Source organism: Papio anubis, chromosome 2 (genome assembly GCF_008728515.1).
Source record: "Papio anubis isolate 15944 chromosome 2, Panubis1.0, whole genome shotgun sequence".
Classification (NCBI taxonomy): Eukaryota; Metazoa; Chordata; class Mammalia; order Primates; family Cercopithecidae; genus Papio; species Papio anubis.
Genome location: NC_044977.1, coordinates 44,547,253 through 44,571,878, shown reverse-complemented (window position 1 = coordinate 44,571,878; position 24,626 = coordinate 44,547,253). Strand labels below are relative to the sequence as shown.

Sequence of the window (24,626 nt, the reverse complement as noted above, 5' to 3'; positions counted from 1 at the left end):
TGAAGTCAGTCACAGGAAGCGGTCACTCGTGTTACCACTCTTCCATAATTGCTGGCTAGGGAAAAAATGAGCCCAAACTCCAACTCCAGTTGTTGAAATAACAGCCAGAGCCGGGCGCGGTGGCTCAAGCCTGTAATCCCAGCACTTTGGGAGGCCGAGACAGGCGGATCACAAGGTCAGGAGATCGAGACCATCCTGGCTAACACGGTGAAACCCTGTCTCTACTAAAAAATACAAAAAACTAGCCGGGCGAGGTGGCGGGCGCCTGTAGTCCCAGCTCCTCGGGAGGCTGAGGCAGGAGAATGGTGTAAACCCGGGAGGCGGAGCTTACAGTGAGCCGAGATCCGGCCACTGCACTCCAGCCTGGGCGACACAGCGAGACTCCGTCTCAAAAAAAAAAAGAAATAACAGCCAGATACTAGCTCAGGAGCTGAGCTGCAGTCACCTTCCCCTTCCCCACCTTCCCCTCTTTGGAGAGTGAGCAATGGCAGTTCTGGGAACCAGCCCATGTGGATACCTGGATTGTCACTTTTAGGCTGGAGATGGAGGAGAATGGCTAACAATTAGATATTATTTGGGCAACACATTAGACAGAGAATACAGGACACAAGAAAAGTTGTGCTGACTTTAGCCTATCGGTGCTCTAGAATTTTTGTCTTACTGCAATTAGGCTGGGCACAGTGGCTCACACCTGTAATCCCAGCACTTTGAGACTGAGGCAGGAGGATTGCTTGAGCCCAGGAGTTGACACCAGCCTGGGTAACATAGCAAGACCTCATCTCTACAAATAATAAAGAAGTTTAGCTGGACGTGGTGGTGCATGCCTATAGTACCGGCTACTCTGGAAGCTGAGCGGGGAGGATCAACTGGGAGGTCAAGGCTGCAATGAGCGGTGATCTCACCACTGCACTCCATCCTGGGAAATGGAGCGAGATCCCGTCTCAAAAAAAAAAAAAAAAAAAAATTAAATAAAAGAATAACAACGCAGTCTAGTCCCATGCAGAGATAGGAAGGATCCTCAAATGTGGAAGGCCCTAACCCAGACAGGACTGTGGCTAACAAACACCAGTCTCAAAAAAAGCAAGCTTGAGAATGAACTTATTATAGTATCAATGCAGTGATTACAAATTACTCAATATTTCCTAAAGTCCATAACTCCAGAACCTATTCTTACACAGGCCCTGTGGAAGAATCTAAGCAGGAATAATTGGATTATTTCCAGCTAGTGACTTTCAGGGGGACTGTCACATCTTCAATGTCTTCACAAAAATGTATCTGAAGCATTCAAACACCAAGTCTACTCAAATACGCTTCCCAAGCAGCTTTTCTGTACATCTCCGCTGCTTCCAGACGATCAGCTGCTGAGATTATGCCGCGGCCTACAATGATGATATCGGAACCTCGTTTGCCAATAACTTCTTGTGGGCTATTGTACTGTTGGCCAAGATTATCTCCTGCAAGAAACACAAAAACTATAGTTTCACATAATACAAAAATCAGAAAACCTGTCACATGACTTCTCAGAAAAAGTATCTAACCAGCTTTAAATAAAAATGTGCCCCTACTTTCGTTCCCCTTTTGTATAGCAACCGGGTAAAAACAGGAGCTGAAGAGACTCACTGGGTAGGCCAGAGACATCAAACGGAGAAAGATGCTCACCAATTCTTTTCAATGGTAAAGTTTATTTTTATTTATTTATTTTATTTATTTTTTTGAGACAGAGTCTTGCTCTGTCACCCAGGCTAGAGTGCAATGGCGCAATCTTGGCTCACTGCCACCTCCACCTCCTGGATTCAAGCGATTCTCCTGCCTCAGTCTCCCGAGTAGCTGGGATTACAAGCGTGCACCACCATGCCTGGCTAATTTTTGTATTTTGAGTAGAGACAGGGTTTCGCTATGTCGGCCAAGCTGGTCTTGAACTCCTGACCTCAGGTGATCTGCCCACTTCGACCTCACAGAGTGCTGGGATTATGAGCGTGAGCTACTGCACCCAGCCTTATTTATTTTATCATTATTTTTTTCATGTAATTTTTTTCCAGAAGCATAGATTCAAGTTGCCCTAAATATACACTTTCTCAATGTCAAATTTTAGATCATCTGTAAGCTTAACAATATATATTTAAAAAAAAGTAAAACTCATATATTACCAAGAAAGGTTCAATATCAAAAAAATACAATAAAGATTGGCCTCACAATTGAAGAAAATTTTAGCATACATCTTGGCATCACCACAAGGCACTGTTGAGCAAGTCTAACCTGACCACTACCATATACAAGAACCTCTCTATCACAACCTCATCAAGTGGTCACACAGACTATCCATAAACCCTAATCCTTAGATTTTGCTTTTTTGTTTTATTAAATTCTGCTGTTCCAGAAGCATTCTGTTAAATGGCTTATTATCTTCCAAATCCAAGACACTTTAAGTATTCTTAAAAGCCTTGACCCTAACTATAGTATCTAGTCAAAGAATTATGAGGGCTTATGAATAAGGGCTTACAAGTACAGAGTGTTTACTCTGTGCCAAGACATTGTGTTAAATATTCTACATGTTACCTCATTAAAGCCTCTTGATTACCTTATGAGGTCAATACTGTTATCCTCCCCATTTTACAGACAATCAGACTAAAAGAAGTAAACTGACTTGTCCAAAGATACATAGTTACCAAAGGCCTCATTCATTATTGTTCTAGACTAAGAAAGCTTCTCTTAAGCAAGTGTTTAATAACATGCAAAGTTTTATTTTGCCTGCCATGGGTAAAGAAGCATTTTTGGAAGAGCCATGACCAGTGACCAGATTTACCTCCTGCTTCCAACTGAACTCCTGGAGTCAAGTGAAGAAATTCTGGTTTCATGCTTACTCGGGAGCCAGAAATAAAACCAACAACAAATTCAGAGTGCTCCTCAGCCATTCTAACCTAAATGGAATGTAATAGAACATATTACAAGAAAACAGTTAATCACACAGAATAAAAGTAAAAATATGCTCTATTTTTTTAAAACTTACAAAAAAAAAAAAAAAAGAAGACATGGGGTCTCCCCATATTGCCCTGGCTGGTCTTGAACTCCTGGGCTCGAGGGATCCTCCAACCTTGGCCTAACAAAGTGCTGGGGTTACAGGTGTGAGTCAACATGTCCAGCTTATGCTCTATTATCTAGTTAGAAACTTTGCTGTATTATAGATGCCTTTTCTCATTCCATATATATAAAGTTACTATATCTGAACAGGTCATCTTAAATAGAAACCATAATAAAACACATTTGATTCATTAAGACTCTGAGATGACCCTTTCCTTTCCCTTCCCTTCCTGCAATAAATCATACTTAAAACAGAAATCCTATACTATGTGCATCTAAAATCAAGATGCTGCATAATTTCTTATTTCTAATAATGCTTGGTGACCCACCTAGTTCCAAAAAGGATTTGAGGTGAGTACTCTAGAACATATTATAATGGTATGAAACCACATTCAAGGCTTACTGACTATCTACAGACGGGGTACTCCATATTCAAAGGCAGCTGTCATATAAAGAACAGCTATGCTTTCAAGAGCTAAAGAAATCTTACCTCTACCACTTTCCCTCTTCTGTAACATCAACTGGTCTCCCCATTTTCTATACTATTATCTCACATTCATAAAAGTATCTTTAGAAGGTCTGCCTGGCTTTCTGATTTGGTACTTTCCCCTCCCGGAGACATGACTCTATACTTCCCTTCTTATTTGATACTTCCCAGAGAGCTGACTGGGTACCACCACTGCACTCTAGCTTCGGTACTTCGAGACCTGAGACACATTGATACATTCTTGCCACCAAGTACTACTGCCAACAAACAAGTCATGTCTTGTCCTTGAGCCAGACCCAGACTCCCAGAATGCCAAATATTAAAACTGACCGTGCTTATGAGACTTGGGAAATCAGACATTTATAATCAATTCAGGGATAGGGTTAAAACGTGACTGTAGGGCCATATGAGTTGTCTCCAGATAGTCTTTGAAATAATATGAAAAAATAGAAATCCTTTACTTCTAGATTCTTCACATGGGGGGAAAAAATCATGGGGATTTTCTTGGGGCTTTTTATTTTTTTTGATAGGCTCTTACTCTTGCCCAGGCTGAGGTGCAGTGGCATGATCATGGCTTCCTGCAGCCTTGATCTTTAAGCTCAAGTGATCCTCCCACCTCAGCCTCCCAAGTAGCTGGGACTATAGGCATGCACCACCATGCCTGGTTAATTTTCTTTTTCATTTTTTTGTAGAGAGGAGATCTCACTATGACGTCCAGCTGGTCTCAAACTCCTGGCCTCACTCCCGCCTTGGCCTCCCGAAGTGCTAGGATTACAGGTATGAGCAACTGTGCCCAACCCCCGATGACAATTTTTTAAAAGTAATATAATACTCTAAAATATCTGACAAGAATAAGAGAAAGCCACTGCATGTGGGCTGCTGTCATGGGAACGTGCATCTCTGTAGGACTTGGGAGATTCTGAGAAACTGCGTGTCTGGGAAGCTCTTCTCATCTTCTCTCAATTCATGGTAAGATGAAAAAGACAATGGTCTTAAAGTCTTGGTAGATTTAGTAAGTGTTTGTTTGACTAACTATCTGGGTCTCAAAGTTTCTCCTGGAGTATAATTTAAATTCCTGAAGTGTCCACTACATGATATAAAATGCTATTAACTATCAAGGAATTCTATCCAACTACTATTAATATACTGTCACACTAACAAGAGCTGGATTTTTTTTGGCAGAGGTTCCAGAGATGCCAGACCAGAGATGCCAGATTAGGAGATATCTTCTTGCCCTATAGCATGCAGCATAGCAGCCCCTGCCCCCTCTCACCCAGTCCCCCCAAAACTTACCGCTGCTCTAGTGTAGTTCCCAGTAGCCAGGGAGCCGCTGGAGCTCATTTCTGCAATAAGGAGGCACCCCCGATGCAAAGGCAGGCCCACTTCTTGCAAGCCTTTCACAACTCCTGAGCCTGGCACCACGTGAGCATTTACCAGATCTGCCCAGGAAGCTATTTTAAAGATACCTCCTAAGAAGAAGGGGAAAAAAAGATATTTGCCGATTTTCAAACAAAAACCTCTAACCTCTTGTCCAACCAACTGCAATATGAAATAATCTCGCAGTAACATGTTAATGAGAGAACCAAACTCTTCAGGAACTTGAGTGATTATCAGCAGACCCATGGTTCCATCTGTGAAAACTATATCTGTTATTTAGGTAAGTAGCTGGGTAAGAGATCACAACGAGAAAAAAACTTCCAAGGTCTGTGCTTGGCTCATCAGGAACGCTAACAGGACTGTTTTTCCTTACAGGCTGAAGCTCATGACCACAAATAAAACTCATGCTGTTAAAAAGGGACTCCAGTGAAGACAAACATTTATTGATGTCAAGGATAACAACATTTAAAAATTCCTCTTGAAGCTGGGCATGGTGGCTCATGCTTGTAATCCCAGTACTTTGGGAGGCTGAGGTGGGCAGATTGCTTGAGTTTAGGAGTGCAAGACCAGCCTGGGCAACATGGCAAAACTCCATCTCTACCAAAAATACAAAAAATTAGCCAGGTGTGGTGGCATGTGCCTGTGGTCCCAGCTACTTGGGAGACTGAGGTGGGAGGATCACTTGAGCCCAGGAGGTGGAGGCTGCAGTGAGCCAAGATTGCACCACTGCACTCCAGCCTGGGTGAGAGAGCAAGACTCTGTCTAAAAAAAATAATAATAATAAAAATAAAATTCTTCTTGAAGATGACAAGTTTTCACTCTGCAGGGGTCTCTCAGTAGCTTTACTATTGCTCAATATTTCTACAAGTTCTTTAGATCTCCTTAGCTATCTAATTTCAATAGGCAACTATATTCCTTTTAAAAGCGGACAGTAAGAAGCCTGATTTTCGAAAAAACTCTATGCAGAGCTAAAGAAAGTTTGTATAAAACTCTTACATCAGTCAATTAGCTAAAGTAAGCTGGACAATGTGATGAGGGCAGGACATCTTAAGCACATGAAGAAGTCACTTAAAGACAAATCTGTTTTAAACAAATAGCTTATGAATATGCATACATTAAAGAAAAGTTACCTCAAAGATACCTACAAAAAATGTTACCTAACACAACCAAATATCTGTTACAAGGTTAACTGAAAAATGCATTAAATATACAGTCTGATCACACAGTTGTAAAAATGTAGACAGAAATTTGTATAGAATAGGCAGCAGAACTAAGCATTTTTCTCAACCAACACATGCACTACTTTAAGTCCCTACTTGATAAAATAAAAATCTTTAAATAATGTTTATCAATAGAACTTTTTCTGCTACAAATAAATCTTACCATTTTATATTTCTTTTTCATTGTTTCCTTTATGTGGAATTTTCATTCAAAACATCATATTCTGCTAAGGACATCTGTCGAATTTGCTAGACCAGACACATACCCTTCTTTTGGTACTAGCACACCCATTTTATTTAAGGAAATTATCCCTGCCTGGTTCTTATTTCAAGAAGGTCAGAGTTAACAACCTTACAGTTGCAGAGCAGATTGTCCAGGCTAGTTAATGAAGGTATTCTATATCCCAAGCTAGAGCGATTGGTTTACGGTGAGCATGTAGAGTATGCCTACCTGAGAAAGAAGTCAACAGAGAAGCAGAGCTGAGAGATGGAGAGAAAGCAAGTCATGAAGATATCACTTGAGCTCCTGGATCCAACCACGCTTGACAGCCTGCTCTATGAATGGACTTTCAATGACATGAGCATTTCCTTTTTCTCTTCAATTTAAGCTGGATTTCTGATTCTTGCAGATTCCTGAATAATACACTTACCTTCATACTGCTTTTTCACTGTGTTTCCTATATCTGCAAACTTCCGGTCTTCAAATATCAAGAACTCATGGCATTTTGCCAGAGTTATCAACTCCTTCATCACATCCAGAGTAAAATCATTCAAAATATCTACATGAGTCTTGAGCATGCAGATACTGGGTCCTAAAGCATCTGCTAGCTGCAACAGCTCTCTGGCCTCTGAAACATCAGCAGATAGACATAGATTTGTCTCCTTCTTTTGCATAAGCCTGAGAAGCTTCGATGCAACTGGGTGGATCCTGGGCAGCTCTGCACGTGCACCGAAGCTGAGTTCTCTGGGTGCTTCCTTTATAGAAAGGGCAGAACCATTATGATTCGCTGCCACAAAGACATTCTCCTGAATAAATCTCTTCACTCTCCCAACTGTCTCAGCATCAATTTTTTTCTGCTGCTCGAGAATCTCCAGCATTTTGGACAACGTACACACTGAGTGGAGGCGGATCCCGTGCGCCTGCAACTTGTCCTTGCCTCCCTGCTCTCTGTCCAACAGCACTATGGCATCAGTGACCTTCAAGCCCTCCTTCTGAAGAACCTCAACAGTTTCCAAAACACTAGATCCACTGGTGACAACATCTTCAATGATTAAACAGGTTTCTCCTGGATTAATAGTTCCTTCTACAAGACGCTTAGTTCCTAGAAAAGAAAAAATTTCGCTGATTCCAAATTTAAATATGTAGGTATATGTGTATATATAGATACACAAAACTTGCCAGTTATACATACAGTATATGTGTATACCAACTCTGTATACCAAACTTGCTAGTTGCACATACAGTATATTTATGTATAAAGCCAACTCTGTATACCAAACTTGCCAGTTATACATACAGTATATTTATAGTAATTCAAGTGAATTATTTTACATTATAAACATGGCTTAATGTGTTTTATGATCAAATTTTCAAATATAGGTTTCTTTTTTATTTAAAAAAATTTGTTTTATCACAGAGATGATGTTGCCCAGGCTGGTCTTAAACTCCTGAGCTCAAGTGATCCTCCCGCCTGAGCCTCCCAAAGTGCTAGGATTATAAGTGTGAGCTACCACGTCCAGCCTAAATACAGAGTTTCTTACAGCAAGATCACCGAGATCAAGGAAAGTTATGAAACAGAATAATCCAATATCATCAATGAAATAATTCCTTTTTCCATCAAAGTATTATAAATTCACTATTCAAGATCAGCCAAATAATTGGCTTTTTGAAGATACAAATTCAGAAGGAAAAATATTCAGCAATCATTTAGACCCATTACTACAATCTAAAGAATTATATAATGCAACGTGATTAAATATATACTTCTCTACCCTAAATTCCACTACAGACTATTTTCAGATAATCTACAAAATGTAAGTAACTTGGGCTGTGGACTTCACAGACTCATCAAATCCTTTCTGTCTCTTGAACAATTGGCAAGTTTAACTGAATCAGCTTAAGCTAGAACACAAGACTGCAAGTATTTATAGTATATTTAAAAATGCATAATTTCATTCCAGCAACATTTTTTAAAACATAAAATAAGAAAACAGAAATAAGAGTTTTCTTATGGGTAGGGATTCATATAGTTTTTTTTTTTTTTTAGCTCAGAAAATCTCAGCTGGGTGCAGTGGCTCACACCTGTAATCCCAGCACTTTGGGAGGATGAGGCAGGAGGATGGCTTGAGACCAGGAGTTCAAGACCAGCCTGGGCAGCAGAATGAGACATTGTCTCAAACAAAAAACAAAAAACAGAAAAACTAACACTGCCCTTACGCAGCAAAAACTCAACTAATGTTTCTTTTTTTATCATAAAAATTTTTAGAACACATCTGCAGAAGGATTTGTTTAAAAAAAAGTAACAAAACACTAATACACCAACATAAACAAAAAAGCCCATTAATTCCTTACTAAGATTGCTTTTCAGGCCGGGCGCGGTGGCTCAAGCCTGTAATCCCAGCACTTTGGGAGGCCGAGACGGGTGGATCACGAGGTCAGGAGATCGAGACCATCCTGGCTAACACGGTGAAACCCCGTCTCTACTAAGAAATACAAAAAACTAGCCGGGCGAGGTGGCGGGCGCCTGTAGTCCCAGCTACTCGGGAGGCTGAGGCCGGAGAATGGCGTGAACCCGGGAGGCGGAGCTTGCAGTGAGCTGAGATCCGGCCACTGCACTCCAGCCTGGGCAAGGGAGCGAGACTCCATCTCAAAAAAAAAAAAAAAAAAAGATTGCTTTTCAGTTTTATTTATTTTTTGATAGCCTTGCTCTGTCACTCAGGGTGCAGTGCAGTGGCACAATCATAGCTCACTGCAACCTTCAGCTCCTGGGCTCAAGCCATCCTCCTGCCTCAGCCTCCCATGTAACTGCGACACTCAGCTAATTGTGTATTCTTTTTTTATTTTTGTAGAGACAAAGTCTCACTATGTTGCCAAAGCTGGTCTTGAACTCCTGGGCTCAAGCTATCCTCCTGCCTTGGCCTCCCAAAGTGCTAGGATTACAATTGGCCACTGTGCCTGGCCAATTTTCAGGGTTTTTTTTTGTTTGTTTGAAATAGGGTCTCACTTTGTCGCCCAGGCTGGAGTGCAGTGGCACAATCTCAGCTCATTGCAACCTCCACCTCCTGGGTTCAAGCACGTCTCCTGCCCCAGCCTCCCCAGTAGCTAGGACTATAGGTGCACACCACCACACCCAGCTCATTTTTGTATTTTTAGTAGAGACGGAGTTTAACCATGTTGGTCAGGCTGGTCTCGAATTCCTGACCTCAAGGTGATCCGCCCACCTCGGCCTCCAAAAGTGCTGGGATTACAAGTGTGAGCCATGGTGCCTGGACAAATTTTCAGGTTTTAAAGCAAGTCACCTGATAATCTATTGCCATGAACCCACATGAATATCTCTCTGAGGTGTTTATGCTACTTTATGAGAGTAATTTTATCCATGGATTACTTTTCATGAAGTTTAAATACAAACATACTGGGAAAGTATGTGCTGTTACATTTTGCTGATGAGAGAAGGGCTGGTAAAAAAAAAAAAAAAAGGTTGGGGTTTCATAGATACAGTACCAAAAAAAGCACTTTTCATTTCCTAATCAATGCAAAGCATTTTACCCCTAGTCTAAAAAAAGGAAGGTGACTTATAGTAACAATTACAAATTCCACAAGCAGTAATAACTTAAGGGACTCAAGATGACTCTGGTAAAACATTAGTGCACAGAAGCTGAAAAATTCTAACAATATGTTACAGATTAATTCACTTAATGCTTTATGTTACTTTTATTTTACCATAATCCTTTGTTTCTTTCCTTCTAATAAGCATTGGAATTTGATTGGTTGAACAGATAACTGTAGCCAATGGCAAAGCTGTATAAGGCACTCCACACACGGTGTCAAAATTGATCCCTGCATTTTGGGCAGTTTGGAATAAAACATCTGCAACCTGTAAGAAAATGAACACATAAACAACGTTTTATTGTAACTATTTTAAATAGTGTATAAACATGTAACAACATAACAGTAAAGACAGTAATAAACTAGTGGGGGTAAGTCTCAAACCTGATTGGAGAAAAAAAAAATGCCTTTTTATTACCCTCTCCATAAACCCAGTACATAAACATAAATCTAAAAACACAAGAATGAATCTATTCAGCCAGACTCAGAATCTGTTCTGAAGGCAACCTGAGATGTGTTGGGGAAGCTCATGATGTTGACCCCAAAGACTAAGGATGGTCCCCTGACTCCCTGGTTTCCCTCCGTAACCCATTACGCTGAGTACTAAACCTATCATCTTTTAGTTATATTTCCTGAAAGAAGCCTTCAATTAGGAAGTTTCGTAAATACAGACTATTGTGCGAATTGCTATTTTATAATCTCCTTTTCCACATAAATCATCACTTTTTAATGTTAGAATACATATTCCCACCCAAGACCACCTCATTTTTAAAAAAGAAAAGCAAACAATCACTGAGTTGCTTTGTGAACTAGATCATAGGTTTACTCCAGTACTTCTAAAGAGTAAAAAAACCCAAAATCTATTGAAGGGGTGGCCTCCCCCTTCACACCTGTGGGCGTTTCTTGTTAGATGGAACGAGAGACTTGAGAAAAGAAATGAGACACAGAGACAAAGTAGAGAGAAAGAAACAGTGGGCCCAGGGGACCGGCGCTCAGCATACAGAGGACCCACGCACCTGTCTCTGAGTTCCCTCAGTATTTATTGATCATTATCTTTACCATCTTAGAAAAAGGAAAGTGGCAGGATAATAGGATCATGGTAGGGAGAAGGTCAGCAGTAAGACATGTGAATAAAGATCTCTGTGACATGAATGAGTTTAAGGAAAAGTGCTGTGCCTTGATATGCATATGCAAACATCTCCATAAACCTGTTTAGTGCATAAAGAGCAGCATTGCTGCTAGCAGGTCCCACCTTCAGGCGGTTTTCTCCTTTCTCAGTAAATGTTCCATTGCCCAGGGACGGGCAGGAGACAGATGCTTTTCTCTATCTCAACTGCCAAGAGGCCTTCTTTCCTCTTACACCAGTCCTCCTTAGCAAAGACCCTTCACGGGTGCCAGGCTGGGAGACGATCAAGTCTTTCCCTTCCCATGAGGCCACATTTCAGACTATCACATGGGGAGAAACCTTGGAAATACCTAGCTTTCCTAGGCAGAGGTCCCTGTGACCTTTGGCAGTGTATGTGTCCCTGGGTACTTGAGATTAAGAGAATGGTGAAGACTTTTCACAAGCATACTGCCTTCAGGCACTTGTTTAACAAAGCACACCCTGCACAGCCCAAAATCTGTTAAACCTTGAGTCACCACAGCACATGTCTCTTGCAAGGACAAGGTTGGGGGTAGGGTCACAGATTAACAGCATCTCAGATACAGAACAAAATGGAGTCTCTTATGTCTACTTCTTTCTATATAGACATAGTAACAGTCTGATCTCTCTTTCTTTTCCCCACAATCTATGACTATTTTAAGTTGCAAAGAATGTAATTTCTAGTACTAAAAATATTAACATATTATCTCAGAACTGTTTTATCACTCTTCTTAAGGAATAAACTTGGAATACAAATGCTACAGTGACTGGATACCCACCATCTCCATTTAAAAAAAAAAACAAAAAACATGAAATTCCTGACTATGAAAAGTTTAAAATTTTTTACATCTTTTTTCAACTCAAAGTTTCACTCTACTGTGTCCAGAGAATTTTATTCTAAAGCAATATATGATTATACTAGAAAAGCTTTTACTGATCCCTCTGTCATACTTGTCTATATGTATGTAAACTGAAATTTAAAATGGTAATTTAAAAAAATTTCCCATGACCTTAAGTCTCTAGGTGTCAAGAATTATTCTGTAGTTCTCTCAGGTCCTTACTTCCAAGATGACAAAGAAAAGAAAGGAACAATGATCGTGCCAAAAAGGGCTGTGGCCAGTAGTTGCACATACTATGTCTGATACATGCCCAAGGAAAAGACTATTAAGAAGCCCATTATGCAGAACACAGTAGAGGCCGCAGCAGTGAGGGACATTTCTGCAGTGAGCATCTTTGCCTCCTATGTTCTTCCCAAACTGTATACGAAGCTACATTACTGTGTGAGTTGTGCCATTCACAGCAAAGTAGTCAGTAGTAATCCATCTTGTGAATCCCACAAGGACCAAATACCCGACCCTGATTTAAACCTGTGGGTGCTGCTTCGACCCACAACAAAGCCCATGTAAGCAGCTGAATCCTTAAGGACTGAAGAGAAATTATTCTCTTGAGGAAAAGAAAATGGACATTGTACTTTTCAAAGAAGAGAATTCTTATTAAATTATTACAAGCATATGATTAATTAAAACATGTTTTGCAAATTTTGACAGAGGGATAAAAACAGACCTGGAAAATGCATTTTTAGTGAGTTAATGCTACCTTTCCTCTCCAATTACTTTATGTACACTAATGTATATATAGTACTATAGTCAAATATCACTTATTAAGGGAGGTTAGAGTTTAGCATAAATTATATTGCTTTTTGGGGTGTAAATACTGAGAAATTCTATTCGCATAAATAAGATGTGAAAAGGAGTTTTGTTATACCCAAGTCTCTCCATGTTTTGAACTTCTCACCAATTAATCACCAAAATACACACATACACACACACACACACACACACACACACACCATGATCTAGTTATCAAAAAACTTTTTCTGTCATTTATCAGCTGGTTTATTAAAATAAATCAATTTTTCCCTAGAAAATCCTTAGTAATTCTCCACACTGCTGAGATACACCATATCAAGATTCTGGATGATGAGAAGTTAATAGTCCAAAGTACCACAACCTTAATAGTCCAACCTACCTTAATACTTTTTACAATAACCATACAAAGTGGTCCCTAGTGAACATAAACCCTTAAGTGGGCTGAGGAAACTCACATGTCTTCTAGATAGAACTTTCTGCAATGATGGAAATGTCCTCTATCTGAGCAGTCCAATATGACAGCCACTGGTCATACATGACTATTTAAACTTAAAAATTCATAATGCTCAATAGTAACTAGTGGCTAGTAGCAAACTCTATTGGAAAACATATTTACGGCCTCTACTCAGTGTGGTCTGCAGTTTCAGCTGGAACCTTGTTAGAAATGCACAACCCCAGGTCCAGTCTCAAGAGCTACAGAACTGGATTCTGTATTTTAACAAAATTCCCAGGTAATTCATATATACTCAAAGTTTAGAAGCACTGTATTAGAAACCTCTAATTTGTACAAAACTTTTCCTTATATTGACTAAAAACCTGCTTTCCCAATATGTCCACCTTCTGGTCTTAATTATTGCTTCTGGCTGCACAGTGCAAAATTCAACTCCCCTTTCCAAACAGCCTAAAAGGACCTAAAAGGAAGAGGCTGAGGCAAAATTAATACAAGTAGAATACAAATGTGTGCCAAGTTCGAGGAGTGCAACCCGAAGCACAAACTTAAGTTGCCCTGATTATACAGTAGTTACAAGTGGATTTTTAAAGCAAAAGGGGCAGTTCCTATGTTCACCAAGAATTTGCATTGAAATAACATGAGGTAGCCCAGTGGTGGCACCAGGCATTTGTAGTCCCAGCTACTTGGGAGGCCGCCAAGGCGGGAGGATCTTTTGAGGCCAGGAGTTCGAGACGAGCCTGGGCAGTATGGTGAGACCTCCTCTCTACAAAAAAAAAATTAAAAAATTTGGTGGGCATGATGGCACACGCCTTTAGTTCTAGTTACTCAGAGGTTGAGGTAACAGGATCTCTCTCTTTTTTTTTTTTTTTTTTTGAGACAGTCTCCCTCTGTTGCCCAGGCTGGAGTGCAGTGGCTCAATCTCGGCTAACTGCAACCTCCTGATTCTCCTGCCTCAGCCTCCTGAGTAGCTGGGATTACAGGTGTGCACCACCACACTCGGCTAATTTTTGCATTATCAGTAGAGGCGGAGTTTCACCAGGTCGGCCAGGCTGGTCTCAAACTCCAGACCTTAAATGATCCACCCCCTCAGCCTCCCAAAGAATTAGGACTACAGGCATGAGCCCCTGTGCTCACTGGAGGCAGGAAGATCTCTTAAGCCCAGGAGTTCCTGGCTGCAGTGAACTACGATCACAGAGCTGCACTCCAGCCGTGGTGACATAAGAGAGACCCCCTCTAAAAAATAAATAAATAATTGTCCCCAGGGCTGCATGGGGGAGCACGGCTGAAGTCTCTCTAGGCGCTGATAAATTTTGTATACATCACAGGGTTCAGGTTGTTCTATTTTTCTTTTCTCACAAGTATTTTCCCAGCTACTGAATTATCTGCCCCCTCACGTTTTCCCGGTCTGTTTGTTTGTTTTTTGAGGCAGGGTCTCACTGTCACCCAGGCTGGAGTGCAGTGGCACAAAGACAGCTCACTGCAGCCTTGACCTCCCAGGCTCAGGTGATCCTCCCACCTCAGCGTCCCAGGCGTGCGCCACCACACCCAGCTAATTTTTTGTAGAGACGGGGTCTCGAACTCCTGGGGCCCAGGCTGGTCTCGAACTCCGGGGGCTCAGTTGATCCGCCCACTTAGGCCTCCCAAAATGCTGGTATTACAGTCATGAGGCACCACGCCCGGCCTCAAGTCTAATCTTCTTAGAGTTAAATACACAGAATTCATTCAAGTGTGCTTCAGTGCCAGACAGGGTTCCAAACTGGGTTTCCCGACTTTTGCAAAACACGTGTCTAAGCCTGTGGGTGAAAGAACAGACGACTCTCAAAGAGTCCAACAACCCCTGGCCTCTGTGCTTCTCATGCTTACTCCCCAGACCAAGAGTAGGGCTGGACTGCCTGCTTGGCTCTTTTGCTCTCACTCACGGCCCAACTCCTGTCACCCTCTTCCATTTCCTGGTCCTCTTTCCCGCCACCTAGCCCTGTCCTTCCCCTTCCTGGGCTAGCACCTGACTCAGAAGACGCGGTCGAGACACGATGCCCCGCAGATCGATGTAGATGGGGGAGGAGAGTCCGCTCTTCAGCACGAAGTCCCCAAACTTGAAAGCCTGCACGTCGTACAGACCCGTCACCAATGGCCCCAAAGCTCCACCACCTGCCGCCATTGTCGCGCGCTGCCTGTTTGCTTCAAACTCCCAGGCGCAGCGGGCCTCCGGCGCCCCGATGACGTAGCCCGCGAAACCCCGCCTCTTCCGCCTGCTTCGTCTGCAGCTTCCAGAGCTTGCTGCACCCACCTCTGGGTTTCCCCGGGCTCAAGGGTCGGGCAGGTGGTAGCGAATCTGGCGCCAGTTTGTGCTTCTCCTGGTTTCTTCTGGATGGGGTCACCGGGGTTCAAAGCACAGAACAGCTAGATTGACTGTAGGATCATGAAGTCCAGCCTTTCATGAGAGTTTTCATAAATCCTGTCCATTTTTTAACATCCAATGCCTTCTTGACTAGTTCTCTTAATTATCTCTACTGCTTGGCCTAGCATGTTATATTTGCTAGTTATTAGCCACGGTTTTCCCCCCATGTTTCTCCAAATAGAATATAAGTTCTCAAAGACAGGGACCTTTACTCAATTCTTTTATTAACTTCATAGCATCTAGTACGTGACAGCACTTAGATCATTACAGTATTCATTACCTCTTTTGTCTGTACTCTGCTTCCTGAAGGAGTACTTTTTTATTTCCTTTGGCCTATCTCAAATGCTTAGGTAATAGGTGTAGAAAAGGTTAGGGAGGGAGGGAGGAGAGTTAGAAGATGGTGAATTGATTGGTATCAGGGTTATCCAGGAGGATAATATTGCTAGACAATCTGAAAATCCAAACATATTTGGTCTTTACAAATAAATCTCTTAGAGAAATAATCTAAGAAATAATCTTTACAAATACATCTCTTATCCATTGTGTATATAAGGCAATACTTTCTTCTAGCTTAAGGAAAATAACCCTTAAATTCACATAAAGAATGAAACCTTGTCATTTGCGGCAAGGTGGATGAACCTGAAGGACATTGTGTTATGTGAAACAAGCCAGGAACAGAAAGATAAATAGCAAATGTTCTCACTCATATGCAGAAGCTAAAAAAGTTCATCTCATGAAGGTAGAGCGTAGAATAGTAATTACTAGAGGCTGGGAAGGATAGGGGGTGGTTAAAGGATACAAATTACAGCTATATAGGAGGGATAAGTCCTAGTGTTCTATAGCACTATAGGGTCACTGCAGTCAATAATAATTTACTATTTATTTTCAAATAGCTAGAAGAGGGAGTTTGAATGTTCCCAACACAAAGAAATGATAAATATTTAAGGTGAGGAGTATATGAATTACTCTGATTTGATCACTGTACATCGTGTGTATTGAAATAGCACTATGTACCCAATAAATGTGTATAATTATCATGTGTCAACTATAACAAATACTTTTTTAAAAAAGAGGAACAGATAAGGCATGGCAGTATTGTGCACTACAAAGAACATGAAGTTTCAAACCAAAACATTTGGATTTTAGTCCCATTCTACTTACTGGCTGAGTGATCTTTGGCAACGCATTTTGCGTTATGAGTCTCAATTTTCTAAAAAATAGAATGAAGATAATATATTAACTTTCTCCAAAGATCACTATTAAGATTCAATGAGATAGTTAACTAAAAAACACTTGATAAAAAGTTGGTGGGGCTGAGCGTGGTGGCTCATGCCTGTAATCCCAGTACTTTGGGAGGCCGAGGAAAGTGGACCTGAGGTCGGGAGTTTGAGACCAGCCCGGTCAACATGGTGAAACCCCGTCTCTACCAAAAAATACAAAAATTAGCCAGACATAGTAGCGCGTGCCTGTAGTCCCAGCTACTTGGGAGGCTGAGGCAGGAGAATTGCTTAAACCTGGGGTTGCAGTAAGCCAAGATCATGCCACTGCACTCCAGCCTGGGCAACACAGTGAGACTCCGTCTCAACAACAACAACAAAGAAACAAACAAACAAAAACAGAGGAGGGCATAGATTGTACCAATTCATTTTGTGTTCTCCATTTCATTTACTTAGGCTGGGTAAAGAATCTTGACTTTAACCAATATTTAGTCTTACTGTTTTAGATATTTATCCTAAAGAGTTTCCATGAATGTAAAACTTCAGGCAATAGTTCAATCTAGAGCATTTTCATGGACCTAGCTCTATATTGCTCGCTGAATCCCTTCTATATTCTACTCTGATATCTATTTTAGACTGAGCTTGTGGGGTTCTGATTATCATTTGTATTAGGGCTTTTGCTAATATTCCTTAACTATGTTGGTGATTCCTCTCAACCACTCCCCCTCAAAAAAATACAGGCTGAGGTACTGTTATTTAATTATTTATTATTGTTTGACCTACGCTACACAGACTCACATACACTGAAACACATACATATACATTTATTTTAAGTTATCTTCTAGGGCCAGGTCAGTGGCTCATGTCTGCAATCCCAGCACTTTGGGAGGCAGAGACGGGAAGCCCAGGAGTTTGAGATCAGCCTGGGCAACATGGCAAGACTCTGTCTTTTCAAAAAATAAAACAAATTAGCCAGACATCATGGCACACACTTGTGGTCCCACCTACTGGGGAGGCTGAGGCAGGAGGATCACTTGAGCCTGGGAGGTTGAGGCTACAGTGAGCTGTGATCATGCCACTGCACTCCAGCCTGAGTGACAGAGTGAGACCCTGTCTCAAAAAAAAAAAAAGTTATCTTCCAGTGAATGTCTCAGTGACCTTGAACAACCACCTAGATTCTGTGACTCAGTTGTCTCTAATCCAAGTAAAATAAGTTACTTCATAAGAATTTGTTGGGATTAAATGAAAAATTAATTACAAATGGGCTTCATATATAGGTGCTAAAATACATACAAATTCTAGATCTAAAAAAAAGAAAGCCCATAAGGGGCTTATGATTTTAATTCATAAACCTGATTCTGACTTCATTTCTAATATTCTTTATTATCTATATTTTCTGAGGAGATTGTGCTGACGAGCCAATGTGAAGAGCCCATGCTTTTGACAAGTGTTTCTCATTACAAATAAATGCAATAGCATCTTGATGAAAATAGAAGACAAATGTTAAAACTTTTTTTTGTTTTTCTTGGCAAAGTAAGCTAATCAAAACACTTTAACACTCTGGCTAATTGACAGTATACCATGAATCAGCTTCATTTGCACTTGGGTGGCACGTTTAAACTTTCAAAGCCTGATCATATCTGCATAGGCTAACCCAGATTGCTGGAGTCCACACCAGAATGTATAAACTTGTGAAATCCAGACCAACATACCTTCCAAACATTCTGACATTATCACCTGAAATACCAGTATGAAATTAACAACCACCCGAGGCTTTTTTTTTTTTTTTTTTTTTTTTTTTTTTTTTGAGATAGGGTCTCACTTTGTTGCCCAGGCTAGAGAGAGGTAGCATAATCACAGCTCATTGTAGCTTCTACCTCCCGGGTTCAGATGATCCTTCCACCTCAGCCTCCCAAGTAGATGGGACCACGGGCATGCACCAACACACTCAGTTAATTTTTTTAAAACAATTTTTTTAATATGCGGGGATTGAGGGGAGGTGGGTGTCTCCTTATTTTGTCCAGGCTGGTGTCAAACTCCTGGGCTCAAGAGATCCTTCCACTTCGGCCTTTCAAAGTGTTGGGATTTACAGGTGCTAGCCACCGCACCTGGCCCTGAGGTTTCCTTGGCGTTTTTGGGTAAATGCTTTAGAATACTCTAAGGCACAAAATTGTTGCTTTCTTTCTAAAATCCTGGGCCTAAAGTGTTGTAATAATCATGCGATATTTTTACCTTTTCAAAGTCTTTTGTATATTTGGAGAAAGCAAAAAAAATTACTCTTTTCTTTGAACAAAGGTTTAATTAGGAAAAAAGAGACGACCATATAGTATCTTTAGTATCGTATATTTATAGGAATGCATAACATGTGAGATGTACATTTTGAAGTTTCATCCATAACTTATAACATTTACTGTAGCAGTAACAAGACAGCAGGTCATCACTTTACAACATTACACATGAGTGATTTTGACTTACAAATAAAATATTTACAACCTACCTTTACAAAACGACATTGTGTGCATACAAAATGAACAACAGCAGAAAAATTTAAAAATAATAAAACAACCAAAAACCCAGAAGATACACTTAAGGCAGACCAGCAAGACACTGAAATAATTAAGGCTGTGGAATTCTTCTGCACCTTGAAAATATAGAGCTATTTATCAATACTGTGGAGTGATTTTAAACCAATTGTTACAAGCCTGATGGAAGTATGTACTTATATGTATATGTGTGATGATCCCTATGGGGAAACCTGTCCACTTATGAATAAGGCCCTTTGTCTGAATGGCCAGTGAAGCCCACTCCAAATTTGCAAAAGACTTGGGGGGGCCGGGGTCACTCAAAACCAAGAGATGCCAATACGGTTTGCAAATTGACTATTAATAGTTCAAATATAAAGATAGTTATAAGTCCAGATAGAATAACCTAAATGATGGCCCCTTTATGTTTCACACTTTGTTAGTTTGGCTTTGTGGATGTCAAAAGACAGTAAATTAATTCCAGAATGAGTAGAATTCATCTCCACAAATTAGCCCTAATGGTTTTGAATGGCCCTAAATGGTCTTCCAATAGAAAAATTGACCCACCTGGGCTGTCTGCAAATGGATAGATTTCTGCATATGAGCAATAACATATACATACATATTATACACTATATACATGTACAGATGTACATATATCCGTATTTTCCAACAGTTTGCACTTTGATCACTAGTGTTCTCTGAACAGGATCTCATTCTGAAGAGTATGTTTAGTTTTTTTCACAGTCTTCATATTTGTTCTAACTAATAGTTTTACTCACCTTCCCCATAGAGTAGGCTGAAGTTTGGCAGAAACAGAAGTAAAAGCACCAGGGTCAGAAAAATCAAACAGAGTGATGACGGATATGGCTTAAGTTAGTAAGAGAAGATGTATGTTTTGTTAACTTCAGATTCGTAGCCACAGTCTTTGAGGTCATAGTAACAGTCTCTGTAATACTCCAGAACATGGATTCAGTTCTTGATGGAAGTCAGGTATTGATGGAAACTCCTATGCTGGCTATCCCTGGGCCGACAAATTAGCTTGGTTAAACTAAGCCTCAGGGGTTGGCATTCCAAGAATTGTTATTTGCATTTCTTCTACCATGCTCCCTTTTCTCAGCTAACCCCACTATCTGAAATAGCAGTTATCTAACTAATCTGTTATCTTGATCATTTGAATAAAAACTAAATCTGAACACATTTTAGAATCTCACAGCAAAGGGGCACATTTCTCACAGAAAAATGCAATAGCCTGTGCATATTAATTTCAGGCTTACCATAATGTCCCTCAAAGATTAAAAGTTGTCTTTGAGTGATTGCTTTTCCTCTCCTCTAACTTCTTTATATTTATTGAAAATGAGGAAGAAATGCCTTTCATAGAAAATATGTTCTTATGATAATCTGTGTTCTACTACTGCTGCATAAATTTTTTATGTGAGTAAATTTCCTACTAAAAACATTTAGTGCTAGAAACAAATTTCAGCCCTTTTTAACCCTTTAGAATTAATGAAACAACTGAGAGCCTTACTATTTTTAGAAAATAAATATTAACATAGTAGCTTTCCTTTTCTTGATGGAGCGTGTGTGAGCTCTATCGTCTCTAAGCCCACCCTGGGTTTAATCATTCATCCTCAAATCATCCCTAGGCTTTAAATAGTGAAGAAAAATCAAGGTGCAGTTTCATAAATAAATTCACTGAAAGGTCACATATTGCGTTTGTCTAACCCAGACTCCGTAGAGGTGCGACCCAGGAGAGAAAGGAAGAAGGTCTACATTCCTCAAAACTCATCCAGCACAATTCGTTGACCACACTGAATAAGGACATGGTGAGTTTGAACTTTGCCCTACTACGAAGACCTCTTACATACCAAATTATTTCCTCCTCTATTAAATGCATGGGACAAAGTTTTAGTTAATGCAAAATTTAGTTTATATCATATTTGCTCCCTCGTATTCTCACAAATCTAAATTGCCATGCTCTTCCACAGAGGCAAGAAAAAAGTAACGCCTGACTCGTGGGCTCTAATCATGGAGGTTATGGGATAGCAAATATGCAACTCCTGAAAGACCTAACCACCTAAAAAAAGAAAAAAAAAAAGATTCAAGGTTTGTTCTCCAAAAATGAACAGTCCAATTCATTTCTATGCATTTAATTTGCCTGTGCATTTAATTTGCCTCTTAGATTCCTGTGAGACTGTGAAAAATAAATTGTGATATGAGAAGATGTTTTCTTCTCACTTCTGCCCTCCCAAGTGAAGAAAGTGGTTGTTGGGTTCTTCTCTGTCCATTTTTCCAGAGCGTAAAGCTTGAGAAGGAAGGTAGCAGTTGCTTTCGAGGCCTTTTTACTCTTCGCATCTGCCATAAGAAATACTGGAGAAAATGGCTTATGGACATAAGACTTCATCAGCTCTCTGAACCCTTTTCCGTAGACAAGCTCTTAAATGATCGAAATTATAGGCTAAGACCAAATAACATTTAGACGAAGAGCACCTGATACTTCTAACTGAAAGCAATTTACAGAATTTAATCTCATGAGTTTATAAATGGTATCTAAAGATGTGAATATTGAAAACCTGGAATGTTCAAAGTTACTATCAATAAAATTCTTAGCACTGGCAGTGTGTAGCACTTTAAAAAAAATCAAAGTGTTTTATAGATGTCCCAACCAAGGTTATTTCTCAACATTCCTGTAAGATTAGTGTCCTCCCTCCTTCCCCATCCCCCAGCTCCCATTTTACCAATGGGGACATTTGGGGAAGAAAAAACAAAGACTTTCTGTAAGAAAAGATGAATCAGGAATAGCTGAGATTGAAACTCAAACATTCCTGGTCCCACCCCTATATTCAGATGTTTTCATTTACAAGATATTTTAAAGTAAAGAAAAAATGCTGCAATATCAGTAAATCTAAATGCAATGAACTTCTTTATCTCCCATCCTCCCCTCTGAAAGGCACTACTATTTATAAAGGCTTTGTGGACCACAAAGCAGTGAAGCTAGCTTTCTCCTCTGCTTCCTCTACTCCCCCTTACACTGTTTATGGCTGAGAGAGACCTGAAGGATATCTCCAACATTACCATTTTTTTCTTAAAAATTTTACCACATTCAGCTATAAGTGGATATATATCTATTTAATTTGAAACAAATGTAAAGATGTAGGAAATCATTATATTAATACTTCTTAAAAGTTATTATGGGTTGTCCCTGGTCTTTTCATCGTTTATCCCACCCTTACAAAACAAAACAAAAAGCTCAAAACCCTATGCAATGAATATAAGCCAAGCAAGAAACTTGTGACCTTGACCATTGTTTGTTTTTCCTATTTCAGCTAAAAGTTCACTCCCACTGTGAACTACCATCATTATGATAGAAGTGGACTATTTTCTCCTCTCTCCTCTCTTCTTTACTACCAAGTAATAAATCTCTCCACCAAAACAGGAACAAGAGTGGCCCCTGATCCTTCTTCCCTAACCACAGTTGCCCTCAGAGCAACTTAAAGTACATTCCCCAGGCTCATCGTCTGGGATTCCTTGTTATTTCCAACTTGCTATGGAGAACTCTTGAACCAAGACTACTCTCTTATCTCTGTTGGGAGAGACCAGGAGCTTTGCAGACAGGGAGCCTCCCTGTTAGTTTCCCTCCGTTATCAAACTATATAAAATATACCCCCTTTCTCTTGGGGCCTCTATTAAGTTCATTCTGGTCTAACGATTGTACCTTGGCTCCAGTTAACAAAATCATCCTACTTTTCCCAGGTCCCTCTTTTCCTGTCTTCTCACTTCCCAAATATGTGTACTTGGGGGAATTCCATGTAACCCCACATCTGGATCTGGATCCTCCCAACTCTGTTGTAAAAGCTGATATGAAAGCTTGAGGTCTAACATTCTGTCAACTGCCCCCATAACATAATTTCAACAATACCATCCTTGCCTCCCACCTGCCGTGGTCTGTTCACCATTGTCCTGGGCCCTGGCCTTCTCAAGAAGAAACTCAACTTGTTATAAAAACTCAGAATGGCTCAACAGGGGGATCTTGATTCAGGTCATCCACAGCGGACAGAACAGAACTTGCCAAGCTGGAATTTATGGATATTGGGAATCCTCAGAGCCTACAGTTTGACAAACACTATGGGCCAGGCTTTCCTCTCTTTTTTTTTTTTTTTTTTTGAGACGGAGTTTTGCTCTTATTGCCCAGGCTAGAGTGCAGTGGCGCAATTTTGGCTCACGGCAACCTCCGCCTTCCGGTTTCAAGTGATTATCCTGCCTCAGCCTCCTAAGTCGCTGGGATTACAGGCGATTGCCACCAGGCCCAGCTAACAGGCATGAGTCACCGTGCCCGGCTCAGGCTTTCCTCTTTTATGCTGTATACCATAATGAAGGCATGTTTACTGAAAGGGTTTTAGTAAACATGTTTACCAAAAGGATTTTTAGTAAATATGTTTTAAATTTTTTAAACACAATGAAGACATGTTTACTAATTGTTTTTTACTAAATATGTTTTATTTTTTTATTTTTATTTTTATTTTTTTTTTTGAGACGGAGTCTCGCTCTGTCGCCCAGGCTGGAGTGCAGTGGCCGGATCTCAGCTCACTGCAAGCTCCGCCTCCTGGGTTCACGCCATTCTCCTGCCTCAGCCTCCCGAGTAGCTGGGACTACAGGCGCCCGCCACCGCACCCGGCTAGTTTTTTGTATTTTTAGTAGAGACGGGGTTTCACCGTGTTAGCCAGGATGGTCTCGATCTCCTGACCTCGTGATCCGCCCGTCTCGGCCTCCCAAAGTGCTGGGATTACAGGCTTGAGCCACCGCGCCCGGCCACTAAATATGTTTTAAATTTTAAAAAAATTTAGTAAACATGTTTAATGTATGTTTTAAATTTTTATGTATTGTATCATAGAGTATTTGCATATACATAAAGGTCCAAATGAAGACTATAGGGGTTAGTCAAGAGAGACCTCTGAGGGAGTGAGGCTTAATGACCCAGGGCCATTTGAAAACTAGGAAACGAATACAGTCGGAGTCGGTTTCCACATATTTGGTTAATCCCGAAAATACTAAGTGCTATCTAGTCTTATTGCTTATAATTTCCATTAGTTTATCAATCTGTAATCTTGGATGGGATGAGGTGGAGGGTGAATGAGGAAGTTGTCTTTGAAACCAATGGAAAAAAAATGATGATGATTTTTAATTTTACATTTCCACTGTGGGAATAATGCTTTTTATATGTAAAGTTCAGGCTTAGTTTCCACCATTTCTTTTTCAT

At 40.4% G+C, this 24,626-nt stretch overlaps 1 protein-coding gene across 1 annotated transcript; it reads right to left on the bottom strand.

Annotated features, from left to right (window-relative positions):
• Nucleotides 1–1,081: 1,081 nt before the first annotated feature.
• On the bottom strand, nt 1,082–16,245 carry UMPS (uridine monophosphate synthetase). The gene is made up of 6 exons (XM_003894033.4): nt 15,235–16,245; nt 10,103–10,256; nt 6,813–7,484; nt 4,859–5,034; nt 2,804–2,918; nt 1,082–1,454 (listed from the first exon to the last, which is right to left on the bottom strand). Exons 1-6 carry the CDS (start codon nt 15,388–15,390, stop codon nt 1,285–1,287), a joined length of 1,443 nt encoding a protein of 480 aa, XP_003894082.1. The 5' UTR covers nt 15,391–16,245; the 3' UTR covers nt 1,082–1,284.
• Between the last annotated feature and the right edge of the window lie 8,381 nt (nt 16,246–24,626).